This window comes from Rhinichthys klamathensis, unplaced genomic scaffold (assembly GCF_029890125.1).
Source record: "Rhinichthys klamathensis goyatoka isolate OS25496 unplaced genomic scaffold, OSU_Roscu_1.1 h1tg000321l_1, whole genome shotgun sequence".
Classification (NCBI taxonomy): Eukaryota; Metazoa; Chordata; class Actinopteri; order Cypriniformes; family Leuciscidae; genus Rhinichthys; species Rhinichthys klamathensis.
The window spans coordinates 607,813-633,192 of NW_026606837.1; the positions used below are offsets into that span (position 1 = coordinate 607,813).

Below are 25,380 nucleotides of genomic sequence, written 5' to 3' on the forward strand. Positions count from 1 at the left end.
ATTTATAAAAATATGAAAGTTTGTTTTTATAAAATTATCTTATAAATATTCTAGAACATTTTTATATCTATAATATATATTATATTCAGTGTTGTTATCGTTAACTTAAACTATTAAAAAAAGTTCATTTAAAAAAAAAGTTCAAATAATATACTTTTAATATACTCAAATAATATAATTGACTAAAACTGACATTTTTAAATTAAGAAAAAAACTTAACTTGACAACAAAACATTAAAATGAAAACTGGAAATATAAAAATAAAAGCTCATTAAAAATATTAATAAGCACTATAATAGTATATCAATACTAATAAAATGACACTATATTATATTATATTTCAGCCTTTGGAGATTAGGTATTTGTGATTTGGTGTGTATTATTAAAGAGGGGAGGGGGGAGGGATTGTGATTGATAGCCTCCATCAAGAGAGTGTGTGTCTGAGAGGCCGACCGGTCCTAGATCACAGCGTCTTTGTTTGGGGGTCTGTCTGACAGTTCCGTGACCTCATTACCAGACCAGCGTCTGGGGGCATTCATCTCGTGGGGGCCAATGTGGGGGCCCCCAACCCCTATCCATTCTTGATTTTCTCTCTATTTCTCATTTTATCCTACTGTAACAACTCTTATTTATATGGTTATGCTGCGCACAATCCCTTCTCATGTTTATGTGTGGTTAAGAGAGCGTGTAAGTTTTAAGGTGGAGCTGAAATTGGTCTGAATGCAATGGCGATCTGTTCTACGTCTGCTTTAATTGACTGTGACCTTAAGGGTGTGGGAGCACGGAATAGGGGACACTGACACGCCCACGCGCAGACATGCGTGCACAGCTGCGCACACACACACACACACACACAAGCTTGGGTGCAATAGGTAAGCACTGATGCCTTAAATTTGCATACACTATATAGTCTTGTTAATGTAAGAATAACTATCACCAATGCTCATATTTAAAGGTTGTTCAAATCCCTAAATATAACTTCGGAACATAGTGATTAGACTTAAGGTGCTGTCACATTTACCTTTGTTTGCATTAATTTTCGCGGGCGAAATTGTCATTTCAATAGGAATCCAAGTTATAGGGGAATTTCACAAGAAGGCGAAAGATTTCTTCACCAGGGGTTCAAATTTGTCATGCGGACTCGCCACGTTGACCAGCAGAAAACTGCTTAGTTTGAAAGTGATGTCTGTGTGAGCTGTGCTTCTTACATTACTACACTATTAACAATAGACAATGGAATTTTTCGCACCTATCCACATTTGTAACTTGAATGTGCGAGGCTTCTGGCGTCAAGCTTCTAGTTATTTTACCTGTACAAAATGAGTCTGTTATGTTGCTTTATATTGCGAACTTGTATTTATGATATCTCATTATTTAAACGTATTATAATCATAAACGCACTGGTTTGGAGCACAGGTGGTTGTACTGTTTACTGCACTTTTTAATTCTTGTTATTTACCTATAGCGGCTAATGAATTAGAAGTCTGAACTCAATGTTTATTTATATAGCACTTTTAAAAAACCGAGGGTTTACCAAAGTGCTGTACAAGCAATAATTAAAATGAAACTAACATAACAAAAAGCAAGAACATTAAAACGCAACAAGATCACACAATCACAGAAAATGGCTTATTTGCAAGGTGGATAGACAGATGGTGGGCAAAAAATGGGCAAACAAATCATATAGACTTGCATTAGAGGAAGTCTATAGGAAATTTCTTTTTTTGTTTTTACATGAAGAACCTGGAAAATATCTGATTCTACAGATTCTTGCACAGAAGCTGACGACGCACTTTGGTATCAGCCACCTTCAGTAAAATGCCACAGTTCTTTTTCCTGAAGAATGTTTGGAAGTGTGTGTGTGTGTTCCTCTATAATGGAGGCACAGCGGCCTTTCTCTTATCAGTGTAACTCTCCTTTCATCCATCATGGCTGCTCTCTGCTGTCTATGCATGCATGAGTGTGTGTGTGTGTGTACTTTTGAATAACGAGCAGGGTGATGCTCTTGGACTTTGTTGAATGGAGATTCTACATCCAGAAGGCAGCAAAAGACAAGAGAAGACATCCAGTGGACAGGCAAAGGCAATACCATGTGCTTTCCTGTTTCCACCATTTCCAGCGCTGGATTTAGTGAGATTTACGATTCACAGAACAGGCCGGTAGCCATTTTCCAGGAGAATCCAAAATATAAAACTAGATTCACTGAGCTGAACATCATTTCATTATTTCATTACAGTTGTATAATCTTATACTACAGCTTCTATTTTACTGAAAGTGCAGGATTTAAGAATCTGCCACACAAAATTCTGTAAAAATTATGAGCGCCTGTAAGTGATGAGTTTACAAAGCATGTTCATTTATTAAGTATTTTGGATAGTCATGTTTTCTGCACTCAAAATAGAGAATTCTCTGTTTTATTTAACCCATTTTACCATTTCCAAATTCAGAATTCCAGAGAATTTCTTTGTGGACCTAGATGTAAGTTTATAATATTTCCATTTTATGGAGGCATAAAAGCAACATAAATTTGTGCCAGAATAGATTTTGATCTGTGTATGTATAAAGAGAATATACATGAGGAGGATTTAGGAAAATTATGGGTGTCCATCATTTTGTTAAATCCTCCTTGTGTATATTCTCTCGGTCAATCAGATACGATTAAACCGATCTGTTGATCACCGTACCTACCAAGCTTAGATGGTATTACGGCAGACACCAGAAGCTTAAAACAGGCCTGGCCTGGTTCCACTTAGGCAATGCCACCGCAGATGCCAGTGTGCCAGAACCAGTTGGCATGTGATGCTCTATATAATGGAGTGAGTGGGAGGAGGGAGAGGCTCACGTTGATGGTAAATAATTCACCAGGCTGGCACATGCAGCTGTGTAATCTGCCAAACTAGTGGGTTTAAAGATGCATCGTGCTAGAGGAGGGGACGGCTTTCAGGGACTTTAGGTGGATCTGGATTTGGGGACACTGCAGAACGTGTTTCTGCTGGTTGATTGAGTGCAGCGCCACTCACGAGCCCCCCAACGGGAGTGATCATTGCTCAAAACTCTTTTGCCTAGAGAGAAAGATCTGTTTCTCTGTTTTTGTAGGTAGCTTTCCAGTGGTTGATGGATAATTATGTATTTTTTATATATATTTTTTACAAATATTTTCTGATGACGGGTATTGATATTAATAATACTATCAATAGCTGATATACAATGCTGATCAAGGGACAGAAATTAACCATGACTTTGAGCAGAAATGTGTTTATTTATTTGAAAATTATTGAACTTTGCCAGATATTTATAATCGAGTCGAGTGTTAAATATAAAACACTAATAGGAAGGGGCTTATGATGTATCATAATATCAGTATTAAATTATTATTTTTTAAATATTTTAAATATTGCGTCTTAATTTAATTTGATCACAATAAAGGTCATATAAGCAAATCCAATTTAATTATAGCAGGATGTATGCATCAATATTTACTCAAATCACTAATTATTCCAAATCAGAAATGCATCATCTGATGCCGATAATCGGATAATATTTGATTCATAGCTTGACAATCTCTATAATTAATTTCCCTTTTCAGTCATCCATGAGGTGCAGTTTGCCTGCATGGGTTTTGCTCGTTCAGCTGTTAAGCTTCCGTCACGTCATGTTTTGACCTCACCGTCTCTTTCCGTGCCGCAGTAGTCCGACAGATTGTGTTTCCGTCTTCAGACCCCTCTGGATTTAACAACGACTTGCACATGCTCGAACTTGGCTCAGTTCCTGGAGATTTACTTTTATTGCAAGCTTTTTATCCATTCGCTAACAATATAAATGTATTTTTATGCACTGCTGTCTTTGCGAAGAAACGCTGGCAGATTGCATCTGCAGAGAAAGATGGGAGTACGAGAATACCGCTCAAGGCGGGCAGGGGAACTCTCTTTTGGCCAGGCCCCGAGTATTATGTTGAAACCAGATGTTGAGAGATGTTTCCTCCTGGTCACGTGGGCCCCTCTGGTGCGGCACTTACATAAATGTCATCTGTACAGTAGCCAGTGCGGGCGGGAGAGCGGGAACGGAGGCCCAGCTGCTCGCTCTGGGAAGATGAAGAGTGCAGTGGGGTCAAAGCTACCCTCCACCACTTCTGTCTGCTCTCTGCCAGCGCTCGTTCTCTCCAAACATGAGTGAGACATTGAGACGTCAGCTAGTTGCGGGAATCTTGCTTTGTCATTGTTACCTGCTCATCACGATCGACCTTGCTGACATGTTGTGTGTATGTATACACTACATAACACTAGCAGTAAAAATGTTTTTTTTTTCACTGACAGGTAATGATTTACTATCGATGCTAGATCAATGGTTTGTAGCACAGATGGTTGTTCTGTTTACTGCACTTTTTAATTCTAGTTATTTACCTATAGCGGCTAATGAATTGAAAGTATCACACATTCACAAAAAATAGCTTATTTCTATAATGCAAGGTGGGTAGACAGGTGATGGGCAAGAAATGGGCAAACTAATCCTATAGACTTGCATAAGAGGAAGAGCCCAAGCCATAAATACCACTGAGGACACCCTAGCAATACCTTGGCAACCACTCTTAAAGCCCTAGCAATTACATAGCAACACCCTGGTAACCACTCTGAGAGTCCTAGCAACTTTAAAGTTGAAAAGTTGAGTGGTGCTTTCATATTTTCTTTAGAAACTAAAAGTGTTTACATATTTATTCTATTGTTTTCTTTTGTTTCCATCCTCTTGCGAAAGCTGAGCATGGGTTTAGCACCGAACCACTGATAGGTACCTTTCTTTTTTCGCTTTTACACGAAGAACCTAGAAAATATCTGATTCTACAGATTGATTCTAGCAGTCAAAAAAAATGTTTTTCAGTGACAGGTAATGATTTACTATCGATACTAGATCAATATTAGCCTGGGAAAACCCAGACAACTTCCGGCAAATTTAGATTTGCTCTGAAAGTTAGTCTGGCAAAGAGCTCATTCAAGCCCATTTCCAATCCGTCGAAATCGAGGCACCAATCAGAAACGTTGGGGCGGGCTTTACACGATGACGACAGCGCTGGGATTTTGTGGCAGATTTTGTAGCCTACATTACCAAGATGGATGCCGCCGTCGAACATCACTCGTTCGAATCAGCTATCGCATCTGTTTTAGGCGATTTGAACGTTTCCTTTTTGTTAAAAACCGAGCAAAGAACAACACTCTGAGATGTTTCTCCGCCGCTCTGCATACGTCATCTCCTTCATCGCTCTGATTGGTTTTAGGTCTATCCGCGACGTCCGTTGGTGACGCCCCTCTGGAAATGATTTGTCTATGACGCTTTGCCAGACCATAACTCAGTTACAACTGAGAATGGTCTGGTTTTAACCAGGCTAGATCAATATTGTACCGAAACCAAAATTTTGGTATTGATGATAGGCTGGCTGATAGGCAATACAATACCAATAATTATTGGCATCATTTTAGCAGTTCACAAAACATTACAGTAAATGGTGTGTTCACAACTTTGTAAAAATGCTAATTTGCATAATATTTACTAATTTATAAAATTATATATAAAAAAACTCCCATTCAAATGAGAGGTTTGGGCACTTATACTTATTCTTTACATTTATTATTTTACCCATTTATAGAATAACACACACATACAAAGTATAATTACCCAAAAAATTTGAGCTATCTTATATTTTGTTTTTTATCTTGTATTTGAGCATATTTTTTAAGTAGCTACCTTTTTGTTTTGCTTTTTTACTTTGTGATCTAACTAATGCATATAGATCATGCAAAAGTATTTTCTCTTAAATTATTAAAATATTTCATAATCTTATTTGTAAATCTTCTTGTCCTGATACACTGATCATTACTCAACTCTTAGACCACAGACAAAACCATAAAGAAAGTTGGAGTGGACGGGCTAAGGAGGAGGATTTTTTTTTGCTACTTTTCCTGTAAAATACAATTCTGTGTTGCCCATTATATTAAATATATCTGCCATGGTGACTCCTACACTGCTAATGAAACGCGAGCAGCTTCGGTAATGATGTGTATATCTTTATGCCGCAGTGGCGTAATGGCCTGCGTCCTGGCGATTACAGCACTCAGGGCGCCGTTTTATTCGGCCCCAGCGCTCAGTAATGTGTTTGTGCGTGGTAGGCATTCCTATACTGACTTTTAATGTGAGGGCTTTTTGTCCGGCCGGGAGATTTATTCACAGCCGTGTGTAATGTCATTTCATGTTGAAACACCCACCCTATGTTCAAATGAAAGAGGCATTGATGTTCATCTTAATCTGATATACTTTAATACCACGGCATCAAAATTACTCGACTGTAAGGGCCTGTAAGAGGAGGGAGGTGCGCTGCCATGCAAAACTTGAAACAAAGACACGGTTTGTTTTCCAGAAGCAGATTTTTTTTTATTTCTCTTTATGATTCTTCTTTTTTTTTTTTTATGAAAATTTCATATCACTCAGAAACATGAGCCGAAAAGCAACTCATTCATCTGCAACTTTATGACAAGATGATATAGTAATAGACTACAGTTGTAAATCTTTCTTTAGAAATAATTATGTAATTTATTCGCATCGACTGCACGGCTGTAGCGCACGTATACATGCATGTGGCGCTACACTTTGCTTTTTGTTCTCGCTGTTTTTGCATGAGCAGTTTTTTGCAGCAGAGAGGACTGAGTCATGGAGAACTCATGCAAGGGAAAAATTAGGGCATATCAGGAGAGAGAAAGAGAGAGAGAGTATGGATGCATACATATACACTCCTTAAAGCAAATACTGTCCTTTGCCCATAGTCAGGAGCAGCACAAGGTGATACTCCTTTGTGTGAGAGAGCATTTGTGCATGTGCATACACTTGGGCACGCACTTGCTGTGTGTTTTTTCCCCTCTTTTGAAGAGAACAAACCCAGCCCTTGGACATTTGATAAATTAAGATATCCATTTGAATACATTTGGTGTATTTTCCCCCCTTTTTCCCCCTCCATCTACGATCAGATGCCTGGCGTTGTCTGCTCCCAATATCCTGAGTTCCACCAATGCTACATTGAAAAAAAAAAAAGAGAATTTGATAGACAATGTCGTATCTATTAATTTCAAACACTGTTCAGAATCTTATAAAATAATAGTTCTTATAGTTCTAATGTCTGTTTTTTTTTTCTATTGCAGGATTTGCGTAAACAGATAGCTCCTTTGCTGAAAGGCTTCCAAGCAGAGGTGAGTTGTCTTTTTACTCGTATTTATTATCCTAAACTCTTAAAGATGATGTGTGTATTTTTTTATGTATAAATGCTTACTTTTATCCCCCAAACAGCTGTAAGTAAGCCATTTGTGTTGTTTCTCTGTAAAAAGTGTAAATACTGTGGCTCTGAGCGCGGTATGAAAACATTCATCTGTTTGTTTGAGCCCCTCAACCTGCCCAACAACAGTGGCATTGGTTCAACCAATGGTGTGAGTTTGAGGGTGGCACTATTTGTTTGACCAGCCAATTGCAGGTGGGGCGAGTGCTCAGGGAAACATGTTTGAAAACAGGTGGAAGATTATATATATCATTTTGAGAAGCTTGTTATTGTCTAGTTTGTTTTTAGATTTTTTTTTGGCCTTTCTTAAAGACCCCCCAAATCCAATGTGTGGATCTGAACCTGCATTATAAAATCAATAACTTGCCTCAAACTTCAAGGTTTTGATATTATTCATAATTAATTCCCGAAACATGCTAAAAGACACACATGTAACTGATTTACACCAGAATATTGTATGGTGGGATACTGGAAATATATATAATTATATAGAGCAGGAGTTTTCAATCATGCTCCGGGAGGGCCAGTGTCCAGTGCAGATTTTTAGCTTCAACACACTTGCTTGAAAGTTTCTGAGTCTAAAGACCTTTATTAGCTGGTTCAGGTGTGTTTAATATGGTTGGAGGTAAACTCTGCAGGACAGTGGCCCCCCAGAAGCAGGTTTGGACACCCCTGATATAGGCTTTATATTCACAGATATAGGTATTGTTGGAATGATTTTATTTGATGTTATTTGACTATTTTATTTTTCAAAGTATTCTTTAAATATGATATTAGCATATATTTTTTCCAAAATACATTGTATTCTTCGTGGGGTAACCTCCCCTTTGCGTGAAATTCCTGATCATCTAGACTGGAGTCATTTTCATAGGAAAAAAATAGCAATAGTTTCAGTTGTTTAATCAATGCAGTGTGACAATGCTGCTCAGCTAGCGGTCAGAGTGCACTACTGTTAAACTACACTCTCCTCATGGCTTAACACAGCAAATATGACAAATATGAAATATGTGTATATAATGCTCACACCAATTAATCTCACAACCTTCCTTGTAAGGAACGAGAGGGAAAAGACCTGTTTGCTTAACTCGTCACAGACCTGGTGGAAGATGGTCTGATTATAGTCGTGACGGGCTAAAAAGCCCACCTGATTTCTCAACAGTGCTTATTATGTGACAGTTTGTTTTTCTTGTTCTTGTTATTTGAGGCCTGCTTGTGTTGTACAAAGCCTCCATATTTTGTCAGGATCTAATCAGATCAGACAGTTTTGATACGTTCTCGCTGTTTGCTCTCCCGCTCTTTTTTTCCCGTCCGTCGGATGAGAGCGAAATCCTAATGATGTTTTCGCTCCATGGTGTCAGGTAAGTCTATTTGTTCAGGGCCAGGCCAGAATGATGGTCTCCTGAGTTTCACATCTCAGAGGTAGAGAGAATCTTTTGGTTTTTTTTAGTGCTGGGCAACGATTAAAAAATTTAATCGCGATTAATCGCATGATTTTCGTGCGATTAATCGCGATTAATCGCATTGTTACGCGCAAAATTGAATAATGAATTCTAAAGTAGTGTATTGCGCACTTTTGATTTAAATGTACTGCTACAAAAGTGCAATAACATGTGGTTTCCAAAAACTTTAAACAAATAAGGTGCTTTTATACCAGCAATATTCCCTTTACACAGTATCAATAAAATATTTCTTGTAAATCTCAACTTAAACATTAATGTAATCAAATCAAATATTTAAACAAAGCTATTTGCCACTGCCAGGGCATTACCTTTTATCTAGCTTGTTAAAAGAGTTTTTTTTTCTGAACAGGTATCTTGTGTCAGGGAGCAGCAGCACAAACTACAGATATAAGTCGACCAACGTTACTTCTCTGATAGCAGCTTAGGTTTGGTCATGGCATGCCATGGTTTCCCACGTAAGATTACATTAAACAGAGAGTGAGGTGAAGTGGTCGAGCACAGGTGCAGCGACAAGCGGGTGCGTTCCTGTGAAACTGTTGCAGTCATGCTCGCCTCACGCACGCGCCCGCGCGTTGCCGAAGTGGAATTGTCTAACTTTTTGTACACGACGCGCAGCACAAATCATTGGAAGAGAGACTGATCCTCGGCTCGCTGTTTGTGAGTTTCCAGAATCTAAATAGTTATCAGGACATCAACAGGAGGGAATTCACATGGCAGAGCATCCCCGCTAAACTAAACGCAGGCCTATCAGGTAAAGTTATGTATAATTTTAATTTAAGTTAAAAAGGCTACAGCTGCGTAGTGCACAGAAGCCGTTGCCATGGTTACTATCAATAGAGCGCCTGTCATTCACTCGCGGAGCGCTGTCTCCCTTTCTGTTCACCTGAGAGAACCTGCCAAAGCCTCTCCACTGCTTGTTTGGGTGGGTTATTTGCTGGCTGACCAACATCCCACCCCTCCTGTGATCATGGTTTGACTGTAGGACTATGTGTATTCAGAGCCAGTGAGCAACGGACTTTCAAAAAAAAAAAAAAAAAAAAACATGCGTTAACGCGCGATAAAAAAATTGTCGGCATTAATTAATAAATGCGTTAACGCGATAATAACGCGTTAACTTGCCCAGCACTAGTTTTTTTTTGGTTAACCTTAAGGCATAAATGAGATTTTCTTTTGGACGCTCTGGTAATCAGTAACAATATTATGTAGAATGACAATGGCTCTATTCTTGTATCAAGTCATTTTTTTTACTTTGCTAAATATATTCAAAAAGATTTTAATTAGATCAGTGGTTCTCAACTGGTGGGTCACATATCTTTCCAACAACAATCTCTCTTTTTCTCTTTCTCTCTGTGTGTGTGTGTAGATAGATAGATGGATGGATGGATTTAACAGATAGTACAGATCAATTTTCGGTGATGCACCAGTTTTATATAAAAAAAATATTTTATACATTATTGTTGGTCTTTAGACTACACGGATTCTTTTTTTTTTTTGCTGTGAATTGTTGGCATAAATTCACAAAAGCGTTTATAATTTTACAAGCACACCAATATTGCAATAGTAAAGTTTTCATCACATTTAATAATTGTTTAAAAAGGACGTGAAATAAGTTCTTCACCAGTTCTTCTCAGGGAATGAGGCTGAGTTTCCTTTGACAGGTCTTTGCTGATAGTTAAGAACTGGGACATGGTGCTGTGTTCCATAAGTAATGTACATTACCATTCAATATGACAGCAGGCAGATATTCAAATGCCCATTGGAACACAGACTTAAAATATCATAATAATATAAGGATTTTGAGTGCGTTTTTGAGCCCCACCTTCTTAAAACATTCTTTACTTTAATTAAGGTCTGTTTTAGTCCAATACAAGCTGTTTTTTTGTGCTAAAACAGTTACACCTAATGTTCCTTGATAATTCAGTCAATTAGTTGTACTGTTGCGTGATGTCAAACCGAGTTTGATTAGGTTGAATAACCCGCTGCGCTGAATAACTCGCTGTAAGGCTTTCTCAATCTCTTAGTTACCAGCAACTCAAGTGTGAGAGCTTTGAAGTGTTTCCTGCTCTTCTATGCTAATAATGTTAAATTATCTGAAAAGATATTCATAAAATAGCCGTGCTTTTAAACAATAGGCCTTTCATATGATTATATTTGAGTTTTGTAAAGTATTTAACTGCAGGTTCAGAATAACTCTTGGCTCTATTTATGTTGTACAGGCTCAGTTCCAGAGGGGTCTGGCCCATCCAATCAGGAGTTTAGCCCACCCTCTTTTATAGAGGATACAGTAATTTTCATAATACCATGATGCTGAATAATATTTACATGGCAACCCAAGTTACTTCAAAGAGTTGATATTTGTTTTATTTTATTTTTTATTTGAATTTTATTTTATTTTTATCAATTAGATTTTTTTGTGCAATATTAAAATAGTGTGTGTCCAAAATATGATTGTACTTTTTGTAGCACTTATTAGCTGGACTGATTTTAAAGAATATTTTATACCTCTTTAATCAGTTACTGACTTTGTCGATTCCAGACCAGAAGTTTTTTTGCCTGTTTTTCCAGGCTGTGGTTTTTTTTTTCCATTCATTTTTTCCAAACAAACCCATCATTGGCACTCTTATGTTGGAAAAAGTGCGACTTTGACGTCCCAATTCCTCTATTTCCCTCAATAATTTTCTGCTCCTTTTTCACTATTCTGTCTAACGAAGTGGCAAAAAAGTCCAAAAATAATAAAAGAGAAGGAAAGTGAGAAGTATGTGTCAATTTTCCTTTCCTTTGACCTCAAAAGCACTTCCACTATCCGTTAAATTATATTTCTGTATATGTAATGCAGCGTTTGACTGCCTTCAGCAGCACCTTACATTAAGAGGCTGTCGAGGGGCTCGAAGCACAGTGAGACACGGCCGTATGTAACTTTGATGAAGTGAGGGCTGTGAGTAGTGGCTCCCCGTTCTCCTCTCATGAGCCAGTACCTCTGGCTAACTGCTCCATTATAGCTCATTGTGGTTTCGGAGCTGTGTTCTCGAGGACTAGCCTGTCATTAACTGAGGTAGTCGCCCCACTTCAAATCTCTGCTTGGGTTAAATATAAATCCCCATCCCACCACTCTAACAGCAAAATCGTTTTAGACGCCTATTATTTTTCATCGAGAAATATTTACTTATTGACAGTGCCTGACCTCAACAAAAAAAGCCTGACTGCTCCAACCAGAAATGGGAATTTTTTTGGGCATTTTTTTCAGGCGTCAGCTATTTGACGATAATTGGCGGGAGGGATGGGTTCCCTTGTGTTTTGTCTTGTCAGTCTGACCGTCCATTAAATCTTAAAATAGACAAAGAGACTTCATTTTTACAGCACCAATTAAAAAAAAAAGATAGAGCACATATATAATTCATAATGGCAGACAGACCAATGAATACAGCCGTTTGCAATGGGTGAATGATTTTTTCTGTTTAATTTCTATCTTCCGTTTTCCTGTAACGGTGGGTTTGTTAAAATAGCACGTTTGAGTCAGACCGACGCAGATCTCTTGGGTCAGCGCAGAGTCCTTACCACATGTCATTTTTTTCATTCGTTCGTTCGAGAGCCTCCTCTTTTCCTGTCAGGAAATGAGAGTACAATAGGGAGCTGTACATAGCACGCGGCTGGGGCCCTGTTTGGGGTTGCACACGCATGTGTGTGTATGTGTAAATTATAGACTTGGGGGAGGGGGGGTCCCTCTAATAATTGTAAAGAGTTTTTTGTTTTTACTCATTTATAGCCACAAGCCATATGTTACAGATGCTAGCTGAAGACTTGCTGTATTGTAGCTTCCAGCCTCAATTTTTTAATTATTTATTCTTTTTTTTGAGAGGGTATTTGAGGTGATCCTTGTTCACTTGGTGCCCTAGGCGAGATAAGACATGACCAAAGGAGAGCACATTTTAAGTGGTATAGCTAGTGGTCATTTTTATTACATTTTTATGTGTTTTGCTTTGCTTAGTTTATTTTTTTTGGGGGGGGGCTTGGTTTTGTTTTGTTTTGATTGACATTTACTCTTTTGTGGTCCTGTCTCACTTGGTACCCTGGACAAAGATAAGTCATGTCCTTAATTCAGATTTAATTAGCTTAATTCGCGATTCACTATGTTATGTGAAACTGCTCAAATAGTTTGGACTCCTAGAGTTTATGTGCAGTTCAATGTTATTGTGCCTTTTTAAGTGCAAGAAAAAAGCCCCCATTTAGCTTCTTATCTCAAGCTTCATTTTGATAATAAATAATTGTCATTACTAAGTGGAAAATTCAACATTCTGAAAGAAAGAGTGCAAGACGGAGAGAGGGAGAGAGTAAGTTGACCCGCGAGCAAATATCTCTGTGAAAACAGCTAATCACTCTGGCAGCCGTTTACCGAGTGCCATGGAAGTTCTACAAATTTGGAAGTCAGTATTGATTTGACGTAATTGTGGTCTAATTTTAGCGGGCCGGAGTCTGCAGATGCTGAACATGGCCAAGTGCTGAGGAGAGAGGAGGTTAGCAGTTGGCAGCTCAGATAAATGAGTTCAGGTCCAGTGGTGGATGAATCTGAATTGTCTATATATGCATGCAGGTAGTTAGCTAGCCACGTCCTTTTGGATGCATTTTCTTTTGACACTTTTAACCTTGGTGCTCATATGGATGTAGGTTCAAATCCAGAAATTTTCACCAAATCCCCACTGCAATAATAAATTGTAATAAGTAAGTCAGAGTTAGATCTATGGTGCAGTGGTTAGTGCATGTGCTCGGAGCCTTGGTGACACAGGTTCAAGTCTGCAATGTGCACCATTCCTTTCTCTCACAAATAATTTCCTGTCACACTCAGTCTAATAAAAGAGGCAAAATGAAACAAAAACAGAACTAAGAGAAACTTGAGGGTCAAATATGTTTGAAGGCTGGTCTTCTGTTTTGAAGGCGATGCAGGTCAGTAGAACTGATGGAGTTTTCTGGCTCCGCTAACAGCAGTGCCAAGTCTGTGCTCCCTCACAGAAACAAGAGCTATTTATAACCGTTTCCCCCACCCATCTCAACCCCTGTTCCGGCTGGACCGTAAGGGAATAACGCTGTTTAAACTGGCATGCTTTTGATGCCACCAGATAGACTGTATGTTGTGTGGTTCAAAGGGTCGGAACTGACTGTGTTTGTGTGTGTGTGTGTTTGGTGTAAAATGGAGAGACTGGAGCTAGTTGTCATACTTTTTACTCCAGTGAATGTTTCTCAGGGTAGGTTTATTTCTGTATAGAGACACACCTTAAAAGGCTACAAAAAAAACGTAGAGGTATAAACTACCATTCAAAAGTTTGGGGTCAGTACGTTTATTTTGTTTTAATGTTTTTAAAGAGGTCTCTTATGCTCACCAAGGCTGCGGGATCACCAAGGATCATCTCCAAATGCATTAAAAACAGTAATACTGTGAAATATTATTACAATTAAAAAGACTGTTTTATGTTTTAATACATTTTACAATGTAATTCATTCCTGCGTTGGCAAAGCTCAATTTTATGAATGTTCAGTGTCACTTCCAATATGCTGATTTGGTGATCAAAAAATATTTCATATTATCAATTTTGAAAACGGTTGTGCTGCTTAATATTTTTGTGGAAACCGCAATACATTTTATTGCAAGATTCTATGATGAATAGAAAGTTCAAAAGAACAGCGTTTATTTTAAATAGATATCTTTTGTAACATTATAAATGTCTTTACTGTCACTATTGGTGAGTTTATTGCGTACTTTCTGAATAAACTTTTCCTAATTTCCCTAAAAAACGTTTGACTTTTGTTCACATCTTTGGCATGTCAACTGATTCAGGTCTTCCCTATATGTGGCCATTTGTAAGCGTTTATTTGAAGGGTATAATATCTGGGGCTGTTTGCATGACTTTGTGTTTAAGTCCTGCAGCATGATGATGCCAGATGCCCTGGCCGTCAGATTTAGCTGGTAGCAGAGTAAGAGAAGAGCAGATAATCTACGCTGAGCTGCGACGGTATCCGCAAAGTCACGCATGGCACTTCTGCCTGCTTCTAGGCAGCCTTACAGTCTCTTAACCTCATGTCTGGTTCAGAGCTCTGAGAGTTTAAAAATTGACATTGGTTCCTGCTGGATTTCAGGGGTAGACGTGGACCCGTGCCGAGTAAGAGAGAGAGAAACAGAGACAAGTTTAATTGCTCCATCTGCAAGAGGGCTGCAGAACTTGGCCCTGCCTGGGCCAATCCAGATGTTTTCCGGCAAGAAACATCTGAAAATGTTTAATTTCTTTCCCATAGGAGTGAAAAGTCTGTTACATGTTGGATATTTACAGTGGCAACTGCCCTGTTCCATCCATCAAGGCCAGCCGTCTCAGGGCTGCAGATTTACAGTTTTTATTTGATGTTCCGCTGCTGGAAGACCAAACACACAACACTTGTGAACATGTAAACAGCACAGGAGTTCAACATTTTCTTAATGGATAAAAGCAATACTGTTGATTCAGACCACATTGTTTTTGGGTGTGGGGTACTGCCGTTTCGGTGAGGTTCAGAAAGACTTGCAGGCTTTTGAAGAACCTTGGAGGATCTGATGCTGCGTCCACGTCATAGCAAAATGACCATAATTACAAGTTCCTGACTTGTAAAAACTGCTTGCGTCTTAGTCAAACTTTTAATTACAACTTGGAATTCTTCAGAATTTTATGAACATTCTTATGACCATTGTGACATAATGTAAAAAGAACCATGAATTTGGAGAACTATCTCAAGTTCTGAGTCCAAGAATGGTGAAAAACCCTTTTAGGATTCAAGCTTGGTTATTTTTAATTTGTCTATTATATTTAGTTTAGTTTAGTAAAAAAAAAAAAAGTGCATTCTAGTTTCAGACTTTTAGTATTATTACTATTAGTAGTGTCTAATAATATGTTAACTAGTGAAGGTTTTACGTTTTTTAATACACCTCATCCATTTTAGTTAAATCAAAGATGATTTTTAGTTTTTGCTTCATCACCAATCACTGAGTTCTAGAATCTTAAGAAACCGCTTTTGAGTTCTGGAATACTGAAAAACCCAGCTCCGTGTTCTGGAATTTTCCAGGACTTAACTCCAGCTGTTGGAATGTAGAACTCGGGTTAAGCTAGGTGAAGATTTGGTTCAGTTTTTAGCAGCTCCTAAATTACTGTATACAGGCCATACTGATTTGGGTCCTTGTTTCCTGTCAGGTTTGACCCAGTTTGCTAGATTTGGCCCAGTTGGGCCTGGCTGCATGCTGGTTCTACAGCAGGCTGTCATCAGTACGTTGTTATCATCAGAGTTGCACGGTGGGAAAGTGCTGCCATGGCATTTTGTAATTTCTATAAGCGGTTCACCACACCCTACTGAAGACAATCACTCTAATGTGTCGATCCAAGATGTTTCTCCTGCCTTTGGTTGTCACATTTTTAAGACTCTGATAAATGCAGTTCTCAGCAACTTGAGAATTGTTGCATTTGGTGGAAAGACGCTAGCAAGATGCAGTATTGGTTCCAACTCAAAAGCTGTCCAAAAAGGTTGGCAACCTAATAATGTTGCCTTCTAAGATACGTCATTTTAGTCAAGCATTGTATGCATTGTGGAGAAAGCAGTCCCAGAATGCATTGCGACAAGCTTCAAAATTAATCCAAGATTGCAGAAAATGTCGGTGAGAGAATTTTTTATAAACTTGTTTTATTCAGTACTGAAAAGTAGGGAGTTAAATGTAAATTCAATCAACTTGTTAACATAAAATGTATAGAAATCAATTGCAAAATAACGTTTATGTTGACAAGATGATATCAACAGGGTATTTTTGGTCAAACCACAACAGAAGGCAGTTGGATGATGTATTATAATCTGGCCAGAATCAGCACAGCTGTGTGTGTATTCAGATTAAGAGAGATCAGTGTCTTTATTAGAGCTGTATAAACTGAAGAGCCTATATTACTACCTTACCCCTCTCACACACTCGCTCTCTTTCCCTGTTGTGTGTTATGGCACTGGGTTTGTTCCAGCTGTCATACATCGCCACTGAAGGGTCAATAAGGTCACCTGTGCCAGCGAGACCCTGGAAGACAGAGGCTTACTGCGTAGTGCAATGATTCCTTTGTAATTCTATAGTTATTGACAGTGATATTCTCATGCTGTGATAGTGCCTGTACATATGTATCTGGATTAGGAGTATACCGGTACTAAAGATGTACCAAGAAGTATTTCTTATAATGCACTTTATCGCTCTACTGTCATTTATAATTTAATTTAATTTATTTTAAATTAAAATATTATTTTAAATGATTAATATAAAATATTATTTTAAGTTGTTAATATATATAATTTTTTATTAAATTATAATTTTTAAATAATTAACTTCAGGATTTATTTATTTATTTATTTATTATTAGTAAGGGGGAGTTTAACAAAAGTAAAAAAAATATATTTTTTAACTTATTAGTGAAGATTAAGTAGACATATGTTTGTAAAAAATGTTTTTACATATTTTTGTTAATCTGCATTGCCTTCTATTGACATCTGTTATGACCGTGATCATGCATCCTTGGGCAAACTGACAATTAGATTGTGTTAGGGGTGGTACCTCAGTGACTGTGGCCACCATTCTGAAAATCATCTATCTTCAGGAAATGATGAAGGCCTCTTCTTGCAGTGGGAGCCGTAACCCAGATACAGTATGTAATTTGCCCATACGTACGTGTCTGCGGCGCTCTATATTAAGGCCAAAAGTTCTTCTCATTATCAGAGTCCCTCATTACCTGTTTCTGTCATCTCATGCTCACAGGGATTTGGATTTATACCTGATAATTACCTTCTATATAAAGCGAACCAGAAACGGCCCGAGTGTATACACCTGAAGCGTGCCCCCAAAATGCCTCGACCCAGCACTTGGAAAAATATCGCATGTGTCAAAAAATGAATGATTTACCGTGTGTGAATGAAAAGGGTCACGGTTATGTACACTTAGCCATTTTATTTAGGTCGAATTGATGGTAAGTGATGCACATAATGTGCGCATGTGAGTTCAAAATCTCTTTTTTTAGGCTGTTTTCCATATGGCCATCTTTAATGGACTCGTCATTATTGCTAATGTATGCAAATATCAACCTGGTTGCTAATGCAATTACCAAGCCTGCAGCTCCAAGCGCTACCCGATTCAGTTATTGTTTTTTTCCCCCCTCATTGTTTCAGATCGACGCCTTGAGTAAAAGAAGTAAAGAATCAGAGGCTGCTTTCCTCAGCGTGTACAAGAGATTAATCGATGTCCCAGGTATGTCTCAGCTCGCTCTGTGCTGGCTGCTCTCACACAGACACACACACACACAAATGCACTCACACACACTACTGTAGTGTTTCACTGAGGCGAGAATACTGTAAACACATCAGTCATATTTATGAGACCTCCGTCTCTAGTGTCTAAAACACACACATGCGCGCGCGGGCCATCTTAATGACTTCTACGGCTTTAGAGACCTGCTCCGTTCCAAACTCCACGCACACGGAGAAACTTGGATTCTAATAAAATCCGCATTCATTGCCCCACAAACACCTTTTAATCTTCCGAATTGGCTTTCTAACGGTGAGATAATGGCCCCCTGATCCTCAGTTTTTATATGGTAATGTTCTGTTGCGCTGATCTATAATAAGTTAATGGTGCCGCAAAGGTTCATGTGACATCTCGAAGCGTCTTTAGCTCGGCTGCTCAATAGAGCTTTGCTCTAGACTGAAAAAAGGTTCACCAAGGGAGAGTGTGGATAGTGTATCAAACCCCGCTTAGGTAAAAGTGCGACCGTGGAGCTTCTGGTTGAACTGACCTTGAGGATTAGTTTGGGAAACCTTCAGACACCCTAACAGTTATATACACACACACACACACACATATCTAGCCGTTTAGCCCCGCCCACATCTGTTGAGTGACAGGGAGGCAGACAGACAGACAGACAGTGCCGCCTGGGCCTGTTGGAGCAGGTTGGACTGTCTGCCTGCACAACTACTTAGTACATCCCTAAATTACCACAATGCTGCGGTCTGGAGATCCCGGGCCAACTCAACGGCATGTCTGTGTGTTTGGAAGTGTGTGCATGTGTATTTGACTACCTTTATATGTGTGTATAATGTGTTTTTGAGAGTATACTGTATGTGTGTGTGTGTGTCGTGTGTTGCAGGATGTTGGAGTGGGAGGTCTAGTCTGGGAATGTCTGTTTCTATCTGTGAAATCTGGAGCTTGTCCAGTCCTGTCTATTTGTCTGCGAATGTGATCACAGCTTGACAAATTATCTTGTGATAGTTACACTGGTACACTGTGTAGGCCTGCATGTGTGTAAGCATTGTGGTGTGTGTTAACGGGAATGTTCGGAAGTGTTTCAGGTACCTTTATGTATGCAACATTTAGCTTACTTCACAAGACTGATATATATATATATATATATAGCTTTAAAAAAAAGAAGCTAAAGTACATATATATATATATATATGGTTCATTATTTAAAGCTACTTTGCGTCTATTTCTTATTTATTTATTAGGTAACATCCATAACTGTTCATACATAAATACATACATTATATATATATATATATATATATATATATATATATATATACAGTATATATATATATATATATGTGTGTGTGTGTGTGTGTGTGTGTGTGTGTGTGTGTGTGTGTGTGTGTGTGTGTGTATGTATATGTATATTATTTCAAAGCCCATGTAATAACAGAGACAGAACTCAACAGTAAAGATTTTCTTTTTTTTACTTTGCTCAGTCAGGCAATTTTTGCCCTGCAAATAGTTTCACTAGCCCCAACAAAAACATTTTCCCCCTACTTTTTTATGAATTAATTTAGAATTTTACTTCAAACTTATTTCAATGTTTTTATGCGTGTTGTTGTTGCTGTTAACTAAAACTATTAAAATTGTTTTCATCAATTTAAATAAAGTAAATATATCTTAATTGAAAATAGAATTTGAAAAAAAACAAAAACTATTAAAAATGCCAAAAGCACATAACAAAATTGCTAAAACCTAAACTAAAATTTAAATTAAAATATAAAATAAAAGCTAATTAAAAATATTAAGAAATACTAGTATATTAATATTAATAAAATACATTATTTTATTTGCGTTCACACTGAGTTTGAATATTTAGTATAAGAGTGACAAACAAATTTCCTGAAAAATACTGTATACTGTGATGGTTGTTTACTAACAAATGACAGGAAATAGTACATCCAAGTTTCCCATGCCAAAATGCCACTATGATTGTCACCAAGTCAGCCATTGTGAATTCAGAAGTGACTCCTTTATTCTGTTCACACTGTAACAATTATTTCGGGGATTCACTTGTGCAATTAATCAGTTGTCGGTTTAAGGTGATTTTATTGTTTTTTTAATGTTGTTTTTTGCTTTTAGAGACTGAATGTGTGTCATGGATGCTATACCTCTCCTAAAGTACATTTTAAAACATCTAAACATTCCCACTTGTCCTTTTTAGGTTCTTTTGGTGAGGCCGCCCAGCACAATACTTCAGTTTAGCTTTAGACTGCAACCTAACCGAACGGATTGTGCTTGTGGTGTTGTACAGCAAATGACACGCATCCAAATTGATGTGCCTGGGTAAATCAGATTTGAATTGGCTGGTCATTTCGGTCACATGACAGTCACGTTCAGAATTGAGCGACACGCGTGGTCGCCCATCAAGCTGAGTTGAACTGAAATGGCAGTTGCCACGGCTACAAAAGGGAACACACCATGACAGCATATCATTCAGACTTCCTCTTGCAGTTTTTAGATATGACACACTCTCACACACCACACATGCACATCACACATAACACACCCCATCAGCGTTTCCTGTACCTTCAGATGAGAACGAGGGCGAGGGATGTGTGTCGAAAACCACAATCTCGACTGTAGCTTCACGTAGAACTTGTACAGGAATGACATGTTTTATTTTACACTCATGTCTGTCAGCTATTTGTTCTCCGATTTTACTCTCACACTCGCTCTCTCTCACACTCTCATGTTCCGCAGGGGCTAATAAAATAGTTTGATTACATAATTAACTTGGCTGTCTCATTAAGGAAAATCAACGGGAACAGGGCCATAATTAGTCATATAGCAATTAGCATTTGAGGGGGACAGACAATGATGAAAAAGCGTGTGTGTGTGTGTGTCAGAATGTCTTAGTCCTTCAGTGCGGAGGGCTGGCCCCGGTCCCACACCACCGCTGCGCTCGACCCCGCTTTCACTTAACATCGCCTTCCATTTATGAAAGCAACAAATTAACACCCTGCCAAATATGAATTACTATAACTTCTTTTACAACCTGCTAATCTGAAATTCCAGCAGCTGGTGGTGTATTTTGGTCGCTTTTTCTGACATAAATTATGAAACTATGATTGTTATCGGGATTTGATCGAATGGACTAATTTGTCAGCCTAATTGTTTCCTTTTTTAGAATAATTTTATTAGAAATATTTTTTTTTGTATTTTAACAACAAAATAGAAATATTTTTTATTACTTCTATTTTTGTAGATCATTTAAAAAAAAATGTTTTTTTTGTTTTATTTGACTGAGAATGCAAGTGGCCTTAGTTTACTGTGGTGGTTCCACACATTTGAGATTATTCATTGTTTTTCAGTTTTAACTTTTAAGGGACAATTTAAAAAAAATCAGAATTGGTAGTGTATTTAAAAAATCTCAATTTAAAAAAAATCAGGTTAAGTTGTTTTTTGTGAAGATCAAGTAAATATTGTGTTTTAGTTTATCTTTGGTTTTAATCACTGTTGTTAGTGTCATGTTCTAGCAGCAAATTAGAATTACCATGGTACGTGTCCAGAAAACACGGTACACTGTACTTGCATAGTGTCTGTCTAAAATCACTAAATCAGTGATAATACCATGGTTCTTTTTGGTGCTTTTCTGTTATTGTGATTTAACAGAGCAGAATTTAAACCGAGGAGCTGGAGCGCAGTGTGGATTTATTGGCGTGTTTTGGCTTGGTTTGTTTTTCTAGTTAACATTTTTAGCTGCGGTTGGCAATCCGCAAAAATGCAAAAACACTTTTAGGTATTTAATGAAGCTGCACACTGCACATAGACAAACCAACACTGATCTCTATACACAGCTCTCAGTCACTGAATCAAACCTTTGACCTGTTCTGAACGCGGTACACACGATATGCTGAACTGTGTGTGTGTGGATGTGTGTTTCAGATCCTGTCTCGGCTTTGGAGGCAACTCAGCAACTCCAGGTGACTGGTCGGAAGATGCACGACTTAGAGACAGAAAACCAGAGGCTCAAAGATACACTACAAGAGTACGAACGTGAAATCGCAGAGGTTAAAAACCAAGGTAACCGGCCCAGTTTTCAGTGCTGCTTGAAATTATGGGAGAACAAAACAAAAAATTAACAAAACTAAATATGTAGAACTTTCTCCGCATATAAAAGAAATGAGTCACACTTAAAGTTTAGGATCCAATTCTCACTATTAACTAGATGCTTATTAGCATGCATATTATTAGGATATTGGCTGTTTTAATGTTGTTTTAAGCACATATTAATGCTTTATTCAGCATGGCCATATTCTACATGCTACCCTTGATCCTACCCAATACCTAAACTTAACTACCTCACTAACTACTAATAAGCAGTAAATTAGGAGTTTATTGAGGCAAAAGTCATAGTTAGTAGTTAGTTAATAGTGAGAGGTGGACCCTAAACTAAAGTTAGACCAAGAAAGGTTACCAAATGTAACTCGTAAGATGTAACCAAGGCCAAAAAATAAATAAAAAATATATATAAAAAAATTGCACATATCATATATACTAGATATTGGGTGGATGGGAAAAAAAAAAAAAAACTTATGAAAAAAAAAAAAAAATCCTATATATTTATACACACACACACACACATATTAATTAACCATTCGTTCATAGCCTACTTTTCCCAATCCAATCCTTATGGATAACATCAAGTTTTATTAAATCACTGAAAGTTAAATGCTCTTTGTAAGCATTCTCTTTTTGTAAAACAGGGTTTATCTGTATCTAGTCAAGTTGGCAGGCCGAATAAGTGTACCCACATAGACGGGCCCTATTTTTGTTCGAATGAGCTGTAGTCATCTGAGCTCTATTTCTGTCCCTCTGCTGTTTCAGCCAGACATGTTTCCTGGTTTTTCTTTTTTTAACATAAACAACGGGGAAATATCACTCCCTCACGGTCTGTGGAATTCCCCTAATCGATGCAGTCCAATAACTGCAATATTTTATTTGTCCTGCACCAGCCGTAGGAACCACCACGTGCGACCTCTCTCACGCAGACACGCGTATACGTGTACACACGTGTGTATTCTACACACTGATCTTTCTCAGGTCAGTGATCCTCCAGTCTCCCAGTGTTTAAAGTCCAGTTTAGCATTTAAGGGTCTAAAAGGGCTCTTGTGGGACTGCTGCTCATTGATTATGTGTCAGCGCTGAAGTGCTGGAGTTTAAATCACCGCAGATGGCTGTGCAGGAGACGGAGAGAGGAGGAAAAAGCTCTCTATCAGGGATATTTTTGTGTGGATGTGTGTGTGTGTGTGTGTGTAGGCATGCAAACACACACATTTTTCTATCATGGTGGGGACTTTCCCTTGACTTCTGTTTTTTTTTTTATACTGAGCTAATGAAATTTTCTATCCTCTTACCCTACACCTAATCATAAATACAAGCCTCTCAGAAACAGTTTAAAGGGTTAGTTCACCCAAAAATGAAAATTATGTAATTAATGACTCAGCCTCATGTCGTTCCAAGCCCGTAAGACCTCCGTTCATCTTCGGAACACAGTTTAAGATATTTTAGATTTAGTCCGAGAGCTTTCTGTCCCTCCATTGAAAATGTATGTACGGTATACTGTCCTTGTCCAGAAAGGAAATACAGACATCATCAAAGTAGTCCATGTGACATCAGTGGGTTAGTAAGAATGTTTTGAAGCATTGAAAATACATTTTGGTCCAAAAATAACAAAAACTACGGCTTTATATTGTATTGTATATTGACTTTGTATTGTCTTCCGGTTCTGTTGTCAAGCCGCGTTCAGTGATGCTGGTGACGTAAGACACTGCTGACGTGTTATCAGTGCGCCCGAGCTTCGTTTAGAGTCTGAAGGAGACGCACGCTGTAAACAAAACAATCTTCGCAAACATGTCTAAGGATTTCGACACAGAGGAAGACTTGCATTTGTTTGCCCAGCCATATTTATTTGAACCCGAATACACGGACGCACCAGATACACGTCTGCAGTGTCTTACGTCATCAGCATCACTGAACGCGGCTTGACAACAGAACCGGAAGACTATACAATGCTGAATAAAGTCGTAGTTTTTGTTATTTTTGGTACCAAAATGTATTTTCGATGCTTCAAAACATTCTAACTAACCCCCTGATGTCACATGGACTACTTTGATGATGTCTGTATTTCCTTTCTGGACAAGGACAGTATACTGTGTATACATTTTCAATGGAGGGACAGAAAGCTCTCGGACTAAATCTAAAATATCTTAAACTGTGTTCCGAAGATGAACGGAGGTCTTACGGGCTTGGAACATCATGAGGGTGAGTCATTAATGACATTATTTTTGGGTGAACTAACCCTTTAACATTTTCTTTAAATGAACATTTCACCCTAAAATAAAAATGGTAATTATTTACTTTATTTTATCCTCATGCCATTTCAAACTTGTATGTCTTTCTTCCTTCTGTTGAGCGCAAAGCAAGCAATTTCAAAGAATGTGCTGGTCACTCTTTTCAATGCAATTACAATGAATTAGGTTTTGAGCTTCCAGGCTTCAAAAATGATGCAGAGGCACCATAAAAGTATGATAAGAGTGGTTCATATGATTCGTGGTGGATTTACAGTCTTCTAAAGTCATACTGTAGCTTTGGGTGAGAAACAGACTGAAATATAAGACATTATTCACTGATAATCTTCCCTCAAGTGGGCTGTTACAGTTCCTTGAAAACTGTTCAGACTGGATCATTGAGTCTGATTTTCAGTGAGAAATTTCTTAAATTTCGGTTTGTTTTCACACAAAGCTGTCATACGGCTTCAGAAGACTTGGATTATAGTCGTATGAACTACTTTTATGATACTTTTATAGTTTTATGATGCTTTTGTGTCCTTTTGAAAAGCCCCATTCATTGTAATTGTCACAGTCTTCATTGCTCCTTTTGTCTTCCATGATAGAAAAAGTTTCAAGATTTTTCATTTTGGGTGAATTGTTCCTTAAAGATATAATTTAATATGTTTATTAGGTGGTTTTCCTCTTGGCTGATTTCAGGTTTTACTGTCCTTGGGGGACATTTGGCCCCCACAATGTTGGCAAAAACTAAACCAAACACATCCATAGGCCTCCACTGTCTGTCTTTTTAATGCCCTCTCTTTCTCTCTTACAGAAGTCACTATCAAAGCACTTAAAGAGAAGCTGGAGCAGTATGAGCGTTCTCTGCAGGACAAGAACACAGAAGAAGCTCTCGATCAAAACCAGGACCGATCAGGAAGAGAACCGAGGGAGAGCAAAGAAAACCTTCCTAACAACTATGCAGACCAGGAGAGGTTAGCCTGA

The 25,380-nt window shown here is 38.1% G+C and overlaps 1 protein-coding gene across 12 annotated transcripts in view; it reads left to right on the plus strand.

The window, feature by feature from the left end:
• The window catches only part of cux1a (cut-like homeobox 1a), a 123,927-nt gene that overhangs the window by 49,739 nt on the left and 48,808 nt on the right, over positions 1 to 25,380 (plus strand). For 9 of the 12 annotated variants that reach the window (XM_056271562.1, XM_056271560.1, XM_056271554.1 and 6 more), the window contains 4 exons: positions 7,179 to 7,226; positions 17,968 to 18,046; positions 21,992 to 22,129; positions 25,211 to 25,369. In XM_056271562.1, the coding sequence (XP_056127537.1) occupies positions 7,179 to 7,226; positions 17,968 to 18,046; positions 21,992 to 22,129; positions 25,211 to 25,369 (424 nt within the window). Of the gene's footprint in view, positions 1 to 7,178; positions 7,227 to 17,967; positions 18,047 to 21,991; positions 22,130 to 25,210; positions 25,371 to 25,380 lie in introns of all 12 variants that reach the window. The other 3 variants (XM_056271555.1, XM_056271563.1, XM_056271564.1) reach the window with 1 other exon arrangement.